The sequence below is a fragment of the Schistocerca nitens genome, chromosome 2, assembly GCF_023898315.1.
Source record: "Schistocerca nitens isolate TAMUIC-IGC-003100 chromosome 2, iqSchNite1.1, whole genome shotgun sequence".
Classification (NCBI taxonomy): Eukaryota; Metazoa; Arthropoda; class Insecta; order Orthoptera; family Acrididae; genus Schistocerca; species Schistocerca nitens.
Window position 1 is genome coordinate 768,521,979 of NC_064615.1, and position 20,014 is coordinate 768,541,992.

Here is a 20,014-nt window from a genome sequence, read left to right on the forward strand (position 1 = left end):
GAAAGCGAAAGCTGCAGAAGCTGGCCAGACAGGCACTCCAATGGCTGCTACAATCTGTGTGAGACAAGGGTGTCATTATATTGCAAATTTAGTGTAAAAAGTTCCATATTGTCTGAATTTGTTCTATACTGACAGGACATTCTAGTCCAGCCGAGTTTCTTATCTGCAAAAGTACACTAGCCAATACCAGTGGCACAAAGGTAGTGCCAAATTACAAACTATCCGGTAACAACAGAAGTATTGTTGGACAATGTACAGTAAATAATATGTAATAACATGAGAAATTCAGAATTGGTTTGAAGAAATAGAACAGTATCTGGAAAGAGAGTAACATTCTCTACATTCTCATTCTCTCTCTCTCTCCCTCCCTCCTCCATGTTTAGAGTATTCCTGTAATAAATAGCTAATAGCATACCAAGAACATAAGGGTGTCACAGTGGAGATTTGTTTTCTGGTACAGACGTCTGATACAACTATTCCACAGCAAAACTTACTTTCAATAGGTGTGGTACCAGTGCACTCCCATAGGATAACAGAATATTATATCCTCCAGGAATCACATTGGGTACACCACTTACAGCATTAACTGTACAGCAACTACAATGTTCTGTGAGCAAGTAATACCAGTCAGTATCTTTAATTTTAACATAACTCTTTACTCCCATAATTACCTGCTTCTATGTGTGCTTGTACTACAGGTTATTGGTAAAGCAAATACTAATTGAATAGGTCTTCACACTTTTAATACTTACCAGAAATTCTGAAAAAAGTAAATTGTTTTATTACTGTATAATTAAGAGGTGCTGACTGGTTTCTTTGAACATTTAATAGAAGCCTTCTTTTTACCTGCTATTGATAGAGCCATTCCAAGTTCTCTACAGAACAATCTCTCCCATTTTTCATGAGGTTTGTTATCCTGTACACTAATATTGCTTCTTCTAAATGGTAAATAATGCATTCAGACATTGTTGGTATTAAAGGTAATTCATGAAATAAATTATATTTAAACCAGAAAATTAAAGGTTCCACATGGCACATGAAAAGTACTTTGCTACACACATGTATGTACAGATTCCAAATTGTCTGGTAATTTGAGTTACAAACTTTTTTAAATAGAAATATGAAGAGCACAATACTTTGGGCCTGCAACAGCTCAAACGTAAAATACTTTAGTTCCCTATGGGTAACTTTGTTCTACACGTGACTCGTGCAACTGCTTTCACTCTTAATGGAAAACTAAATGGTTTATGTTAATGTTAACTAGCAAAAAGTGTAACCATTGTTACATAATTTCTGTGAAGTAAGATTCCTTAATGTTAATTCCTTCCTTTGTCGTCATAACTTCAGTTCCATGTGGGACATATGAACTAACAAAATGAAATGCTTTTATTACTATGACCAAACAAAATATTTTTAACATTTAGTACACAGTTCAAATCAGCAAAAAGTGCAACCATATAATTAAGGTAAATGATGAAAATTAGGCATGTAACAAGTACTGAAATTTCCTAGATTGCCAAGTGCAACTGCAATCACTGTATTCTGTACTTTGTAGTGCTAGAAAGATAATTCTATATGATTATTTGCATTATCTCCCCCCCCCCCTCCAACACAGGAAAATATAATAGAAAGACCTCCTAGCAAAATAAAGACAAAATTCAGAGAATTAGGTTTCACCTGACTCAGGCTCCCTTATTCTAGAGTGGTTCTAAAGTAAAAAGAATGCTTATGATCAATTGGAACATTGTGTTCATTCTAGGAAGTATTAAAACAAGAACTGACAGAGTAACAATTTTATTGCTCTTATGATGCAGAGTATCCACAAACATTACTGTTTGAAACATAGGGCCACTGCATACTCCATTAGATCAAATTCAAGTTAACATGGTTATTGAGGGAAATATTTTCTCACACTGAAAGCCATCTGTCAAATAAGTCTCAGAACTTTTTTTTCCATTAATTTCACACAAATCACCTGTTTTTAATGCAAGTGCATATTTTGTAACACCAAACATCTTAAAATAAGCTTATATAATAAACAATTACAATTTTGTTACAATATCTACACAGGATGTAAAGAGTTAATTTTACTTCAATGTGATTCGTCCTTTGAAGTTCATCATTACACAACAACAAATCTATGGACAAAGTTTTAAAAAAGCTGTCAAAATATCACACCCATCTGCATGGAATGTTCCATTACATAATCTTTTCCAATTTGCGCACTATACATGATTAAACAATATGAGTTTATTTAACTTCTGCCTTATACTTGATTTGTTGTTTAAAATTTTCTCAGCAGACATTTTTTCCCATATGTTTTTAAGCGTATGCAGGAGTACAGGGATGCAATCTTACAAACAAGTTGAGTCTGATGTAAGTCCTCAATCCCAATTTCATAACGGTAATCATGACCAAGAGCAGGAAATGGGTAATTTACAAAATTATTTTTAACAGAATGCAAAATCTTGGCCTGTATATATTTCCGTCGCATATCCCCAGCAATCACAAACATCTGAAACAGTTTATCTGAGTATTCTACAACAGAGTATACGCAGCCATTTGTTTTAACCAGTTCTCCCCGGTTAACAAAATTTACAAATGCATTTTTACTGGCCATATTGGGAAAAGCATAGAGAGCATCACATTCTAATGCAAATTTAACTACTGGTGGCTTCAGTATGTGAAGACAGTCTTTGCATGTGATCTGCCTTGACAAGCGCAATGACACATATCCTGCAATATTATAGACTATGTTTTGCTTGTAAAATGAGAACTTAATCTTATCATCAAGAAGTGCACACCACTTCTCTATTTCATTTTCTGCAACACTTTCATCACTTTCTACTACATGCTTTCTTGCATGAAAATCATAAACAGGTGGCAAACAACACACATTAAAATTTGATCAATTCTCATTCATTACAGTGACACTGTTACCCAAGAGAAACTTTCTCATGGCACATTTGAACTGGTATGCATTTGGATTGTTGTTCCAACCACCTCTGGGCCGAAAGCAGGAAAAAAAAGCCCTATGTGATCTTGTGACAGTTTATATGTCAGCAAATACTTCAGAGGAGAGTCGACACGAAGCATACTTGACAGAGCTATGTGCCTGACTGATTGCATATCGAAAATTATCCCAAAAGCAAAAGTACTTCTTGCATGGAGCAGCAACGGAACACCAATAATTTTTAAGCCTTTGATATAATTTTTAGTGTCTGAAAATACCAAGCCAATAAGATTTGTTGTCAAGTGTCAGGGGGCTCTTATACCCTTTACCTAATGGATTTCTGGAGTTCAGAATATCAAAAATCCTATCAATATAATACAAAAATTCTACTGTTGCTTCACTTCCTTTAAAATTTGGTTCACCAACCCTCCTCAAAAACTCTATACTATCTGCCACACTAGAATTCAAAGTCTGTGTAGCTAATGAAACATTCATTTTTCTATTTACATAACTTATATGTTGCTATGATAGTTTGTTGGCAAATGTCATACCTTCTTCTTGTTGTACCTTCTTCAATTGCTCAATGAAATGCCATCTAATAATGCCAGTTGGAGACTCGATAGATACTTCTGCTACAGCATTTATGGCTAACTTAATCATATGACACATGTCAAAGATACAATAAACATTGTATTTTTCCACAGGATGAGGAAAGTGGCTTTTAAAATCACCCTTGGAAAAATTTAAAGTACAGCCAAGTGCTTATATTTACCTTGCAGCCATCACATGTAACACACCAAACCCTAATGCCAGAACTATGCAGCCTCTCAAAGCAGATTTTATCAGTGTGGCCTGATTATTTGCCTGTACACCGTTGATAAAGAAATATGCAATCGGGCATTTAAATTTCCCTTTAATAGAGCCAAGCATGAAAGTCAGAGCCTTAGATGCCTCTATTACTTCTTTTGACTGAGAAACTTCCCCACCAAAGTCTAAAAAAAAACTGTGTATTGCTTAGTTCCTCGGTCCCAAACTACTTGCTTCCTAATTGCCATACTGTCTACAATTAGACATGAATCGCTGAACTGGTCCCTTACAATTTGGTTCAAATCAATGTACTTAAAAAAATCTTTTAAGAAGCCAGGTTCACAGTCTACACTTGCCACCCATTTGGAAATCAATGATTTATGGGGCAGAGGCATTAATTTTTGCAGGTAATCACATGCTGCTGGTGAATAAAAGTACACAGTCATCACAAACATTTTCACATTTGTTGTGTATCTATTACCCTTTGACGAGAGAGAGTTGTTCACTAAATTGCACACTAATTCCACTTGTGTTCCTTTCTGATGATTGAGGAAATTATGTAACTTCTTAGGAAGATGCCCATTCTCCTTCAATGAACTTATGATGTCATCCATGGATCATACTTCAGTTTACGTTTTAATTCGTGCACAATGTCTGAGAAAAAATTGCAAGTTTCGGTCGCCTTGTCTTCCATTTCTACTTTCGATTGTATACCACAATCAATTGCTGAAGAACCAACTGCACTCTGAAACAAAGAAATAATTTCGTTATATATGATTGAAATATCTCAAGGCTTGATGAAAAAATATTATAAGAAAACATTGGGCGTGTGAAAACACCCTTATACTAACGTTTTTGACACAATTCGCAGCTTCTGCATTGGATAATTGGGACATGCTTTCCACGGAAGAATTCTCATTGACAACATTCTCCACGCAATCACTAGGTTCTGCAGCTGGCAAATCGAGCACAGATTCTATGACAGAACGCTAAAAACAAAAATATGGACCTGTATTACAACATTGCTTAGACCTATGTAGCTCATTTGTGTTAGTACGAAATAAATTCACAAAAGTAAAAAGCACACACATAGCAAGGAAATTAATTAGCTACCTCAAATGGAGAAGCATTCGTTGTCACTCAAAATCCTAACAACATGTCATCGTCGCTGTTTATTTGGTGGCATCAAATGAGTCGGAAAGACAAAAACTGATGGCACTGCTTCGGGTTTGAGACGTTTCTTCCACGTTCTAGGGCTCACTACGTAATCATCTTGTCGCAAATGGTTTCCGCAAAGAGAACTGCAAGACGTAGGATTAAAACCTTTCCGCTTCACGGAAGTAATACACTTCTTTAGCAGCTCTGGGTGCTTTAGGAGAAACCTGTTCAAAAACATCGCATTAGCAAACGCACTAAGTCTGTATTTTTATCGTATTGTATCGGTAGTCCTATTACCTGTGAAATGGTAAGTCACTTTCCTTACTCCATCGCTTCGTACAATTGAAATCGGAACAAGAAATCACCATTTCGATAATACTTAATTCCTTATACACCGTACAGACCGAGAGAAACTTCTTGCCAAATTCGAATATGGCGGTCAATACAGACGACAGTAATCAGCTGGTAGAGCCATCTATCGGTAAGTCCGGTAGTTGAGCATCCCTCATTTCGCTAGCTTTAGACGCCTGTTGACTTGATGTATACTAAATATCTTTGACAAATGTCATACCAACCAAACAAAAAAAAAATTAAGGCTCGTTCATAACAAATGTTCCTTATCGACACATTTGTATCTTAACGCTCATTTCCACAGTCTAACATAACAGTCGCGACACTCACTGCTGTAAAAGTTGTTGCCGTTTGACAGATGGAGCGACACTAGCGCTCAGAGCGGCTGGTAGGGTGAACGTCAGACGCGTCGTAAGCATAATGTTTGTTTGCATCCATTTCGTACGTAATTTCCGAATTATTCGAGTTAGTTTCTTGCCTCCAAGAGTTTCTGTAGTATCAGAAGGCATAAATGTTTCAAAAAATGATTCTAAAATAAGCGCAAGTATGGACAAAAACCATGAATAGAGTGGCAAACTACAACACATTCGTGAAGAAACACTTGGGACATTAGACAGAATTGCAGCTTACCACGTTGATATCAAAAGAATATAAACATACAGATTCACATGTAAGAAGCACAGACATGTACCTCTACATGCAAAAGCGATGGACAGCTCGTTTATCGTTCTGTAGGCGTGCTGTGTTTGTCATTGTCACTTGTTGCCACGACCTTCATCTTTATATTATTCTAAGTGGGACAAGCAACTGACAAACAGTGGGAGAAATATGCTGAAAACATTATAATGAACTGATTACATTACATTTCACGAAAAACCAAATATTTGAATAATTTTCAAACAATCTGTCTGTATTCACTTTCCTTGTCCCATAATAGTTTCGCTCGAAGTCTAGCTATCTGCAATTCTGACACTTCACATGCTTTTGTAAGACACTAACAGCTGCACTTAATCTAACCACTTCATCGTCAAAGCAGGTCTTGTGTTAATGATTCTCACGAATCTGGCACTAATACATAGAGAGTTGAACTGGCTGCTTCTGTGTCATAGGACTGTTTTACAGCTTTAGATTGACTGTCGTATCTTTGTGGCAGTTTCTTCTTCATCGTCAGTTGAGGTGGCTTATTTGGAATGTCAAACAGTGTGGGTACTGCATTCCACTCGAGTTTGTTATTGTCTGCGTTCATGAACTGGTTTTGTTCGAAATGTAGCGAACAAAACCTAATACTATTATACAGGTAAACCGGGTCTTTGTTCATAAGATCTTCTCGTCTGCTATTAACTAGCCATTTTTTTGCTCCTAAAACGAAACATTCATGATTTATACACATACATTTGCAAATGAATCCTGACGATACAGTTTAGTAACATGATGGTATATGCCTCTCAGGATCCTTAGGAAACCTAAAAAAAGACAGCTGTGGTGTCTTCTTCCTATTGCTGCTGCAATATATTGCGCTACAAACGCTCCCGATGGTAAAAACCATTGTATAAATCAAAATAAACAATCACTATTCGCTTTCGCGATCGTGCCGAACTCACAGTTCAACCTACCGGCCGCTTGGAGCGCTGCTGGCGCTGAAGGCAACAAAATCGAGGCGAAGTGTCGCGACTGTTATACTAGACTGTGCTCATTTCATACCGTTACACCTGGTATTCATAGAGAATAACTTTAAACATCAATACAATACTAGGAACAAGGAGAATTTCATGCTTCCCACTCATAGATTAAAGCTGTTTGTACAAACGCCAGAAGACATGCGCATGAAAATTTACAACATTCTAAAAAGAAACAAATCCTCTCATGGAGATGGGGCAACTAAAGCAAAACTATGATAATTTTTAGTACAGAAATGTTATTATTCCTTAGGAGAATTTCTTTATGGTTATATGACAGTCCGAGCAAGGAATCAAGTGGCTGAAATGTTTTGTTAATTAAACTTAGAAGTTTTATGCCCCATAAATGAATTTAATAAATATACTCTCCTTTTAAAATAATACTGCTGTAGTTGGACGACACACATTCTCTGTAAATTTTAAGTTAATAACTATTGTTTCTGTAATATACATAAATTGTAATTGCGGTATTGACGAGTCCCTTGTACATTAAATCTTGTGATTTAAGTCTGTATGTTATGGGACAATAAAAATTCTGATTCTGACACCCAAGTCGTCATGGAATATTTGCAGTTTGTTTCGAAAACAAATCAGAATAATGAAATAAATACTAGCAAGATTCAAAAGCACAACTATCATAACATGAGTGAGTGTGACGAAAATCGGTTAAGACGATGCAATTCCCTCCATCAATAGCAGTGTCAAAACATTCAGCCCGAGAAACTTTGAAGTTCCGTGCCGTTGACAGCTCTTTTGTAGAGCCGGCATTTGAAGTGCATTGTGGAATGTTTTGACGTCCCGTTCCGTCAACTGTGATTTAATCGACGTTACCCTGAAACGGACACTACAGATTAATTATACCAAGAAAAGCCATTATTATGTATACAAGATATGTTATATTACGGTTGCATGTCTAAACGGTGTATAAGCTAGATCAAATAAATAAATAAAACGTTCCATCTGTGGAAAATAGTGTTTTGTTTACCACTTTTCTAATGGCTTTGGAAACTACGATAGCTAACCTTGTTTTGTGACATGTAATTGTAGGCGTAGAAATTGCTGTTTTTAAGGTGTTTATGTTTGCAGACGAGCCTTGTGAATGTTCCAGACATGGAGTCATCGCTTCTTGCATGTCCCATTTGTACTCAGCCGGGCTTCATTAACGTCGATTCTTTGTGTCATGGTCTTTTATATGCTTCGACGAGAGAGTTCCTCTGCCCTGTCTGCAATGATGTTTTGAGAGGGCTCGATAAATTTACAATACATCTATTTAGCCATTCCATACTTCGTGGGCAACATATAAAAGGAGTTCAGTCATCTGCCTCAACAGAAGAGCAATCTGTATTATCATCCAAAGTCGCTGGGCCTTTATCCTTAAATTTAAAGAAACCATTAATCATTTGCGATTCATTTGCCGACATTCGTGTATCTTCACCAGTTCACGAAGATAGCAGACAGCACAAAGAGGAAGAGAGTTCACGGACCACGTGTAATATACACAATTTGACATTTGAACACGGTGACTGTGTCCGTGAAGTGTGTACAGCCGTCGACGATAGGAGTGCTGTTGATGATGCAGAAGTTGGGAGTACGTCTGAAAACACGCAAGTAGGAAGCAGTTGTGCGATAATCAGCAATAACGAAGCGAGTATTAAAGAGTTGAGAGAGTCAGAAACGCCTCCGACGGTCACTCAAAGCTTCCAGCAAAATATTTACAACTTGCTTCCCTCTGAAGGTAAAAGAGTGTGTGCTGACGAAATTGCGATACCGACAACCAAAGTAACTGACAGCGAGTCCACCACAGAGAAACGTCCGTCCAACGGAATAGCGAATCAATTTGGGTCTTCAGGACACTGTACTAATAGCTCTGCAGTTTGCGAGATTTGTCAGTTCTCATTTACTGAAGATACTATTCTGGAAATGCATAAGCAATTGATTCATTCAGATCTGAGCCCCAGAAGCAGTGATTCAGTTTTAGAATCTGATAATGCAGACGTTGGCGATGTGAAAAACTATCCTTGCCGTCTGTGTCCTAAATCATTCAGAATGAAAGGGAGTCTAATGGTGCATGTTCGGGTAGCTCACAATGGTTTCCCAGCAGGTAATACGGATTGTGCAGCACAATTCTTCATAAACGACAATAATTTGCATGAAAAGTAATGATGTTGATGTTTGCAGGAAGACTGGAGACATTCAGTCAGCGTGAGCAACGTGCCAAAGATGATCGAAGTTACACTTGCAGTACATGTGACAAATCTTTTAAGAAGGTATGCCACAGTACTGGTTTGAAATCGCAGGTTATTTTACAGTCTGTCACATAAATATTTTGTAGACAGTGTAATGGTACACAAAACCTGTATTTACACACACACACACAGTGTAACAATTAGTGAACAGGGGAAAAATAACACATAATATATGTACATAGGAATTTACATAGGCCTAGTTAAAAATGCTAGGTTGACAAGGATGAGGCAGGTAATTAATTGTTTGTGTTCTTATAATAAGAATCTTTCTGGTATTAGGAAATTATGGTGGCCAGTGGTGATTAGAGCTTCCATGTGTTTGAATACAAGGCCAGTATGTTTAAAGCAGTGCAACGTTCCTCCATTTATCACTATTGTACGATACTGCCTTGGTTTTATATTCATAATGCAACACTGGTCGTTCATTTCACAGCACCAACCACTGCACATGCTACTCTATTGCTCTTTCTTGTTTCCTCTGCTGACAATGACATGGATTTTCCACTGTGTGTACCACGGCTTCCAGTTTGTTTTCATGAAAAACTGACACAGCATCCCTACATAATGGGTGAGATGTTTAGCTCAGAGAGAGCATGTCAGCTTTATCCATTGCTGTGCTTTGGTGTAAGGTTTCCTGGAAGGAGGAGGGGGGCAAGGATGGAAGATGTCGTAGTGCAAAAGTGTGTTATGAAATGAAATCACTTCAACTCTGTGTTATCGAGAAGTAATCCTTCACTGGAAATAAGTTCATTTAATAATCTCCTTTTTATTGTCCAATTTTCTTCCATAATAGAAAAAAAGCTGTTTTGAGTTTTTTTTTGTTTAGTCTTTCTAGGTAGATATGAGTTCAGTTTAGCTCTAATTCCATGGTCATGAATAAAGATGTTTGTGCAGTAATTATGAAAATTATTGTTCCTGTGTGTAACTGATCGGAAAATGCATTTGTATGGTGTAGTTTAAATCCTTACAATGAGTCTCATTACTATTTTTGATTGTGTTACAATGTCCCATTAATGTAGTTTGAAACTGTATTCGTATTTTGTGCAATTGTTCACCATAAAATTATTCCATAGCCAAGAATTGAACGCAGGTGCGATTAGTAGGTAACTAGAAGCCACTGGCGTTTATACATTGATGACATGACTCTATGGCCACAAGATGTGGATAACACTCTGTTTGCAGGTGTCTTTTGTGTGTTCATACCATTTCAGTTGAGAATCAATATTCATTCCCAGAAATTCAGTGTCGGTTATGCTGTCTTTAGAGGTAGACTGCTACCTAAATTTTTATAGTATCATTTTCCTTCTTCGAACTGAATTTCATGGCAATTTGTTCAATGCAAATTTATTGCATATTGTAGACAGCTTTGCAGACTTCATTTGATTTCTTTGGAAAGAGTTTTTTTCCCCAGTGACTAGAATGTTGCTATCATCAACAAAAAATTCTTTTTACTATGAATAACACTATGTAGAAATCCATTGGTATATACCAGGAACAGCATCTATATCGCTAACAAGGGAAGGCCTCAGACACAACCATCTGATTCGGCTCATATTTGGCAGGTCCCTTGTTTGCAACCCAAAATGAAAGACCCTCAGATATTTTGGCTCAGCAACCACCCATTTTTGGAAAAACTACCCCTAAATTTCATGACTCACAATCGCATAAGTATCGATAGATGATTAAGTGTATTTCATAAACATAAATGGGATCTGCAAAAGCATATTTTCCTAAGTCAAGTAAAGAAACTTTTTTAACTGCTGCTTATATATACCCATAAGGTAAACGCTGTTCAAGGAAACCGCCAATGGTATATTGACCAAGACATATTAGAGTAAAGAACCAGTGTCTAATTCTCAGTTGAATTCTGCAGTTTTCCTTTTATTTGAATTTTTTTTTTTTGTTTCACAACTGGTAGGCATAGAAGGATTACTAAGGTAAGTAAATTGATAGAAAATAATTACAAGGTAGGCAAATAAATTTCTCAAATGACTTGAGTTAGTAAAGAATTAAAATTTTATCCTGGTTGATTTACAATGTTTGTTTCACTAAATATCGTACCTGTTCTCAATTCCTTTTGAACAGTGATTTAATGGATGGTACTTGTTGGATAAACACTTGAAGCAAAATACTCATAACATCAAGAACATCTAATAAATATAATATTTGCACAACTATGTTGTTCCTTATGAAGATTCAGATGAATACAAAATTGCTTTAAATTGGAAAATATTTCTGGCGGGAATTAATTTTGATGCATACTACACATACGATAACATTGTCAGAAAACTCAGTGCTGAAAATTGATCATGAATAGTGCTGTGAAATTTATTGCATCTGCTTGGTTGTGTTATTCCTGTTGGGTTTCAAGAAGCAGACTGTAATTTTGAAGCATTGAAATCAAGTTTTTAATATGGTAATAAGAATAAACATCACACGGCTGTTTGGTGGTATTATTTCTGCTGTGGAAGTCACACATGACTGTGTTAGTTGTCCACCCCAGGAGTCCAATATCAACAAAACCTGTCACCAGCAACATATGGTTGTAAAATGTTCTCAAGATATGTTTTGTAAATTGAATTTTTGTATTTCCCAGATTTGATGCAAGTGAAGTAAACATCCCCTTAACAAGTTGGTTAAACGATTGACTTCTTCTGTACCCCAAGGACCAAATTAATCATTAGTTTCTTATAAGCACAGGAAAAAGTTTGAGAACAATTTTCCAGACATTGTGATGGAATATTGGACCATATACGAATGTGTTATTTTATGTTCAGTGCCAAGTGGAGAAGGATTATTTTTTTCTCCCTTGTGTGATAATATGTTTAGAATGCTCATCTTCGCAGCAATCTTTCTCAGAATTGTGTTCATACAACAAGGCTTAAAATTTTAATTCTTTACTAATCCAAGTCATTTGAGTAATTTATTTGCTCATTTTGTTGTTATTCTTCATTGATTTACTTATCTTATTAACTCTCCTATTCCTACATCTAGGAGTGGACATGATCCCCAAGGATAGATGCATACCTGTGTTGATCCATTATACATTCCAGAATTATGAGATCACCCTGCGAATGACAAAACAAACACATTGCCCAGACCATAACATCTCTCTCCTGCACTGGACTTTACTGATGATTGTTGCAGGGTGGTTGCTTTCAGATATTTCACACCTGTATAGCATAAAATGTGGTTCACCTGAAAAGGCCACTTGTTGCCACTCATTGGACATCCAGTTGTGATGTTGGCATGCAAATTCCAGCCTTCATCACCGATGAACAGCATGGGTGCGTGAACGAGACACCTGCTGCATAGGCCCATATGCAGCAACATTAGCTGATTGATCATTGAGGCGACACTATTGGTAACCTCTTGGTTCATCAGGGTGGTCAGTTGCTCAATAGTTGCCCATCTGTTAGCCAGTACTCACTGTCTGTGGCTGTCATTCACCCCTGTCATCTATGGCTCTTGCTGCACGACAGTTGCCTCAATGCCAATTTCGGATAACATCATTTTGCAAAGCATGGCCTACTTTAACCACGGTGGCATGCAAACAGTTTACAAACTTAAATGCTTTAGAAATGCTTCCACCCTTGGCCTGAAAGTCAATGATCATGGCCTTTTGAATGTCAGATAAATTGCTCTGTTCCCACATTTCAACGTCTATTGCACAGTTCTCTGCATTGCCCCGACACACTTTATATACCTGCCACTGCTAGTGCTACCCCCTTGCACATGTGAGTGGTTATTGCGTGTTGACACAGAACGTAAATGGTGGTCACATTAATCTGATTGGACCATGTATTTTGATGAAAAGACTTTGTGCTCAATTTTCAATTCTCTCTCAGTCCCGTTAGTTCCGAGTTGATTTTGTGTCAAGAACTTTTGGGGTCAATTTTCTCAAAAATTGAAAGTCAAAATTCCTGAAGAGTCTTTCATTTTAGGTTGTACACAAGTGACCTGCAAAACGTGAGCCAAATCAGTTGACTGTGTCTATAGCCTTCTCATTGTAAATCGCTATCCGGAAACCTAGTACCAGTTGCAAGTCGACTGTCTAATGGCTTCCAGGAGCAACAAAAATTTGGTTTTCAGTATTTTGCATAGTTGATTGATTTAAAAATTTTAAAATGCTGTCATTACCTACTCATTAAGAGGTATAGTCTTATGTTAAAAGTTTAACACAATAAACAAGTATTACAGATAGAAATTGTGTCTTTGTCTTGAGGCTACGTAACTGATGCTGTAGAAACATCCAGACTTTATTCATCCAGTATTTAAGAATGAAACCACATAGTGACTTCCAACCAACTTTACATATAATTTGAAACCCTAGAAAACTTTTTCTTGCTGGTCCCTCCCCCATACAAAATGATAAGAGGAAAACAATTTATCGCTTACTGCATTTTCACTGTTCACACAGTAAAATTTCAACATCAGGCATGATGCTTTAATTTAGTTGTTCTTCAACACTAAATATGTTCACAACACACTTTGCTGGCACTATTTACACATGTCACTGAATGTATCTGCAAAATTATGTCATTGTAAGACATGTAGTTCAGGAGGTGTGATGTCATAAACATTGAGGTGCAAGAAACTCTTGCTTTTGCTTAAAATGGAGCACAATTTACCCAGACTATATTCATCTAGGGTTTCATAACGAGGGCACTTACTGACTACCAGTATACTTTAAGCATAATTTCAAATCTTTTGTGATACATTAACTCATTTGTAGTGTAATCAAAAATTTGAAGCTGTTTTAAGCACTGGAATTTTTTTTCCGTATATAATTAGAGGTTTAGTGGTTGGCCCTAATAAGCTACCCTGCTGCTACTGATACTATGCACAGTCTTAACATACCTGTTTTTTCTATGTAGGTTTCATTCCTTAGGCCCAAGTACTCACTTTAAATGTGTTGGAGGAATTCCTGTCTGCTACTTTGTGTAAGAATTAAATTTTCTAGAGCTTACGAAAGGTATATGTGAAAGTAAAAGTCACAGACAGGGTTATTGAAAGTTTATAGAAAGGTTTTCTCAAGATTTTACTGCTTTGGTGCAGTAGGTCTTTGATACCTATGATTATTCAAACCTTTAATTCCAGGAAATATTTTTAATTTCAGCACAAAAGTCTGCCTCCATAGCTAAGTGGTCAGCACCACTGATTGCCATGCAGAAGACATGGGTTTGATTCCAGTGGCTGCCAAGGATTTTGCTTTGGTGGGAGGGCTGTAAAAGGGTGCACTCAACCTTGTGATGCTAGTTGAGGAGCTACTCAACTAAGTAGTAGCGGCTCTTATATCACAAAAACTGGCAGTGGCTGGGAGAGCGGTGTGCTGACCCTATGCCCCTCCATGCAGCGTCCAATGATGCCATTGGCAGCGGAGCATACGGTGGTTGTACAGCACTGATGGACCAACCACGACCTGTGGACGGAATTTTTTGCAGTGCAAAGATTAGGACTACTTCCTCCTCCCACAGATTGATCCTGCCAAAAGACCTTCCTGTCCACTTCAAACCTTATTTTCTATATATTGTTCAACTGATGGTCAGAATGGTCCCTAGGATTCTGGTTTGGAAAATAAGTCACAGGCAGGGAAGAATTTTACACACCCAACAAGCATTTTCAACCCAAATGTTACATCTGAGTTGGCATTCTGACTTCTATGTATGTGCTTACCCTGTAATCATTTATGTTGATGCAGACGTGTATCTCCTTAGAAAGAATTGCTGTACCCATTCAGTGATATTGCAGGAAAACAATGGTTGTGTGTGTGTGTGTGTGTGTGTGTGTGTGTGTGTGTGTGTGTGTGTGTGTGTGTGTGTGTGTGTGTGTGTGTGTGTGTAATACTATGACACATCATCAGATCTACCATGAGGACTTGATGCTTCAGTGTTACACTTAATAAAATATTTTTCTAACCATCGAGAGTTTAATTTTTGATAGGTTTCATAATGAACTCTCATGAAATCATTCACTATTCAAGATCATGAGTATCCATATTGAACCAACCACAGTCAGTTGAAGAAGCAGATGTTGATTGGACAGTAAATTGCGATGATAATGTTAGAGATATCATCAATGCGAAACTCCCCAATTCACAGTTTGGTTTCAGACATGGAAGATCAATGACACGAACTGTACACTGTCTCCAAACCAATATAGAAATGGCCTTAGCGAACCGAGGGGGAAAGCTCCATGCAATATTCATAGACTACACCAAGGCATTTGATACAATCAATAGATCAATTCTAATGAAGAAACTGAAACCCACCTTAGGTCCAAGACATTACCTGTTGCCAATCATTAGAGATCTTCTCACTAACAACTGGGTGAAAATACATGATGGTATAGATAAGCCCAGCCTAATACAGCAAACAGTTGGAGTGTTGCAAGGTGACCCACCGAGCCCCTTACTCTTCATCTTAGCTACGGCAGACATCATTGACACAATAAAACCCAACAATGTAATGTGAGAGATTACAAAATTGGCCATACTCAGTTTTTCATTTAGTGTTCAAGTATTTTATACTTTAATTAGACAACATATCCAGAAGAATGTCAGTGAAATGATCTCACCTATAGAAACTTGTGTCGATACATAATATTCCTTCAGTGTCATATATGTGGTTTTTGAGCGTTAACAGATATATATTACGAATCGATAATCTGAGTCATTTTGGAGGGGAAATATCACATAAACATATAGACTATTTCTTTCTGAATGGTTTCCAAGATACCACCGTTTTAAACTGTGGATGATTGCCACATTGGCAACTTTAATGCAAAAGAAATACACATAGCTGGTGCAAAAAGGTGCTGTATTGATTCTTGATAGTTGTGGCTTGGCCTACAAAAACTATAGTTGGAAGGTGATCCTGTGGCAACAAGGAGTGAAATACTTTGTGCTAGCATGGAATTTTCACTCATTCCTGGTGGCTAATGGTAGCCCTATTGTGCCTTAATGTTTCCCTTGTGATTGTATTTGTGCCTGGCCACTAAGGCCACCTAACCTTTCTCCACAAGATTATTTGTAAGTGTGATTAAATGTTGAAATTTACTGGCAAAACGTTCGGACAAGAGGGAAATTGCTTTACTAATATCAAGAGCTCAGATGGAAACCCAGTTCTAAGCAAAGAGAGGAAAGCAGAAAGGTGGAAGGAGTATATAGAGGGTCTATACAGGGGCGATGTACTTGAGGACAATATAATGGAAATGGAAGAGGAAGTAGATGAAGATGAAATGGGAGATATGATACTGTGTGAAGAGTTTGACAGAGCACTGAAAGACCTGAATCAAAACAAGGCCCCGGGAATAGACAACATTCCATCAGAACTACTGACAGCCTTGGGAGAGCCATTCCTGACAAAACTCTACCATCTTGTGAGCAAGATGTATGAGACAGGCGAAATTCCCTCAGACTTCAAGAAGAATATAATAATTCCAATCCCAAAGAAAGCAGGTGTTGACAGATGTGAAAATTACCGAACTATCAGTTTAATAAGTCACAGCTGCAAAATACTAACGCAAATTCTTTACAGACGAATGGACAAACTGGTAAAAGCTGACCTCTGGGAAGATCAATTTGAATTCTGCAGAAATGTTGGAACACGTGAGGCAATACTGACCCTATGACTTATCTTAGAAGAAAGATTAAGGAAAGGCAAACCTACATTTCTAGCATTTGTAGACTTAGAGAAAGCTTTTGACAATGTTGACTGGAATACTCTCTTTCAAGTTCTGAAGGTGGCAGGGGTAAAATACAGGGAGCGAAAGGCTATTTACAATTTGTATAGAAAGCAGATGGCAGTTATAAGAGTCGAGGGACATGAAAGGGAATCACTGGTTGGGAAGGGACTGAGACAGGGTTGTAGCCTCTCCCCGATGCTATTCAATCTGTATATTGAGCAAGCAGTAAAGAAAACAAAAGAAAAGTTCGGAGTAGGAATTAAAATCCATGGAGAAGAAATGTTCCTGCTGCAGAAAGTTTATAGTATCACATGGTAATGTAATCCTATTAGTCTTGAAACATGCTGTTGGTGAACTGATGTAAGAAGTTCTTTAACAGTAGGTCTAAATTCCTTAGTACTCCAGAATTCAGAATGTTCACAAGTAAATGAAAAAGATTAAGTTTTTAGGGTTCTGTACCTCAATCAGTAAAAGCGGAACACTTACAGGATCACTTTGTCTGTCTGCCGGACTGTTTGAAACCCTTCTTTGTCAGGAACAGGTACACATGTCAAGTTGAAATGTTGAAATTTATGACACATAATGACGTCTACAGTCCCTCGGTGAAGTAAGAGAAAAATCCAAAATTGTCATATTGTAATAACATCACCCAAAGATGTTTTTGTGTCATTTGTTAGCCAATTTTGAACTGGAAATTAAAACATTCTTGAAAGACTTGGAATCCCTGGGACCGATATCTTGCCATTATCAATCTCGATAACAGACAAAAATCATAAAAAATCTTTGATTTTTGAAATCAGTTAACTGTTTATAAACATTACTAAGATTGTAAGGAATCCTTAGTGCACGAGTCGTACTCTAACCTTGCCAATTTTTTATCTATGTATTTTGTGTCTATATAGCACATTAGGAAAGTCATCTAAGTTCATTGAGTACAATCAGAAAATGAATTTCTACATGTTGTGGATGAGGTAACGTGATATGTACTGACAGCAGCACCACACATTCAAATGTATTTGTATATTGCAAGGCATAAAGAAAGACTTAAAAGAGAGTAACTTTCAGGATCCAATTTCTCCCTCCTGGAGAAACAAAGGGGGTATTTTATAAATAGAAAATAATATTTAGAATTCAACTGAGGATTTTGTTATAGATTGTATGGAATGGAAATGCATAGAAACAATATTAAATGCTTATGTTTCGGGAGTAGATGTACGATAGCTGTGTGTTGATCTGACACTAAAGTGAGGATATATATCTTTAAATGAGAGCGTTTCATTTGGAACTTCAGTTATCTTCTTGCTTGTTATTTATTTTGCTATTATAAATTACCTTGAAAATTATTTTTGTTTTAAAACCTTTCTTTGTAATCAAGGGAATGACAGTTACTTCCTTTCATTCAGGTATTGAAATTACTATGTTCATTATCTTTGTATCCTGTTGATTTTCCCTTTGTCTTTGGCTATGTTTTGAATAAGTACTGTCATAACAATAATCAATTTTATTTCCAATTTACTAGCTTCTTTTTATTTACACAACCCTGTTGTGTACAAAAATCTGAAGAAACTCCTGAAGTCTTCTCAAGTTTTCTTGGTATTCTTGGATTTTCATAGCTTATTACATACTCAGTTTGAAAGCAAACATACTTTACTATATTTTTTTGCTATTTTTGCACATACACATTCACATTTACAATTTAACATATTTTTTTATTTTGTTGTTATCAGGAAAATCATCTGACACAGCATATGAAGACACATGATGGAAAACAATGGGCTTGTGATGTATGTAGCAAGCTATTCACAACAAAATATTTTCTTAAAAAGCATAAAAGACTTCATACAGGTAAGTTGTTGCTTTTGTATGTTCTAATCAAAATTTTTGGTAATTTCTCTAAATATCTTCAGGCTTAGACAAGACTCATCCTTCAGCAGTACAATGACCAACATTTATTTCTTCCATTTGCTTTGTCATGTCTAAGCAAATACTGAGTTTCTAGTACAGTTAAAATGCGGCCTCATAAGCAGAGAGACCAGTCTTTTAGCCTATAAGCTTGAATTTTTTTGTTTGTTGTGAAATTGTAAAATATAATAAGTGTGACTGCCACCAAAACTTTTTCCTAACATTGTCTTCAGTCAGCGTGTGACATAAGAGTGTCATAATGTTGATAGTATATGAATTTCTAAAGAGGAGTGTCACAGTTGATCTGACATTAGATTTTAAAAATATGAAAATCAAGATTTAATTAATAACTGAAACTTACTCTTTTAAAACAATGCATATTGTCATATTATTAGTTACTGTTTGTTTCATGATCAAAATCTGGCATGATAAACACTTCACATTTTCATTATGTGTTTGGATGATATTGCTCATAGCAGAAAAAGTTTTGACTGACTAACTTTTCTTTATTCATGGTTCATGGTTGTGCAGCCATTATGACATCCTTCCAGAACTACACTCAATGAGACTTCTTTATTCACATTACCAGTTTCAGAAGCAGCATTCAATTTTTGTTTGTTATCAAGAAAGAAACTTTGCTGCTAACACATGGCAGTGATGACAGTTAAAGTGTTGTAGTGATACAGTTGTAGTAGCATTTTGCATGATTTATTTGATTTGAACAGGGAGGTAAAAATGAGCAGTCCTAGCAAATTATTGCCCACACGCAAATAGGGTTTATTGTATGGTTTCAATTCCTGTGGTTCTAGTACATCTGACCAGCACCCTTAAAGAATAGTAGGATGCCTTTTACTAGTTCTTTATGAGACACAGTTTCTTAAGGACTTGATAACCCAAATATTCTGTCTTTTTTTAATCTTTAAAGCTTTGCATTGGAAGATTTTGTGTGGCACAGTTTCATCACCCTCACCACATATCCTACACATAGGAGCTTCTTTCTCTGTATCCTATACCATTGCATGTAAATGTTTCGTACGCTTCCCATGGCCTGTCATTAGTTCTACCATGAGTTTAGTCTGTCTCTTGTTCAAGCCGTGGATTACAGAACTTTTAAAACATGACTGGTGTCATTAGCTTGCCATATTTTTATTTTTGATTCCTAGTACAATATTCTACATCCTTTCTGATCCAGTTTCATAGTTTTAATTTTACCGTCACCTTAGTGATGGTTAACA

The 20,014-nt window shown here is 36.7% G+C and overlaps 2 protein-coding genes across 3 annotated transcripts in view; one reads left to right on the plus strand and one right to left on the minus strand.

Annotated features, from left to right (window-relative positions):
• Positions 1-4,705: 4,705 nt before the first annotated feature.
• Positions 4,706-5,409, minus strand: LOC126234615 (THAP domain-containing protein 1-like). Its single transcript, XM_049943342.1, has 3 exons — positions 5,216-5,409; positions 4,874-5,142; positions 4,706-4,749 (listed from the first exon to the last, which is right to left on the minus strand). Exons 1-2 carry the CDS (start codon positions 5,284-5,286, stop codon positions 4,920-4,922), a joined length of 294 nt encoding a protein of 97 aa, XP_049799299.1. The 5' UTR covers positions 5,287-5,409; the 3' UTR covers positions 4,706-4,749; positions 4,874-4,919.
• Positions 5,410-7,498: 2,089 nt separating this feature from the next.
• The window catches only part of LOC126237008 (gastrula zinc finger protein xFG20-1-like), a 76,073-nt gene continuing 63,557 nt past the window's right edge, over positions 7,499-20,014 (plus strand). Inside the window, exons 1-4 of one of the 2 annotated variants that reach the window (XM_049946735.1) lie at positions 7,499-7,825; positions 8,054-9,046; positions 9,124-9,212; positions 18,605-18,722. In XM_049946735.1, the coding sequence (XP_049802692.1) occupies positions 8,056-9,046; positions 9,124-9,212; positions 18,605-18,722 (1,198 nt within the window). In that variant the 5' untranslated portion in view covers positions 7,499-7,825; positions 8,054-8,055. Of the gene's footprint in view, positions 7,826-7,897; positions 9,047-9,123; positions 9,213-18,604; positions 18,723-20,014 lie in introns of those variants that run through there. The other variant, XM_049946734.1, reaches the window with a different exon arrangement.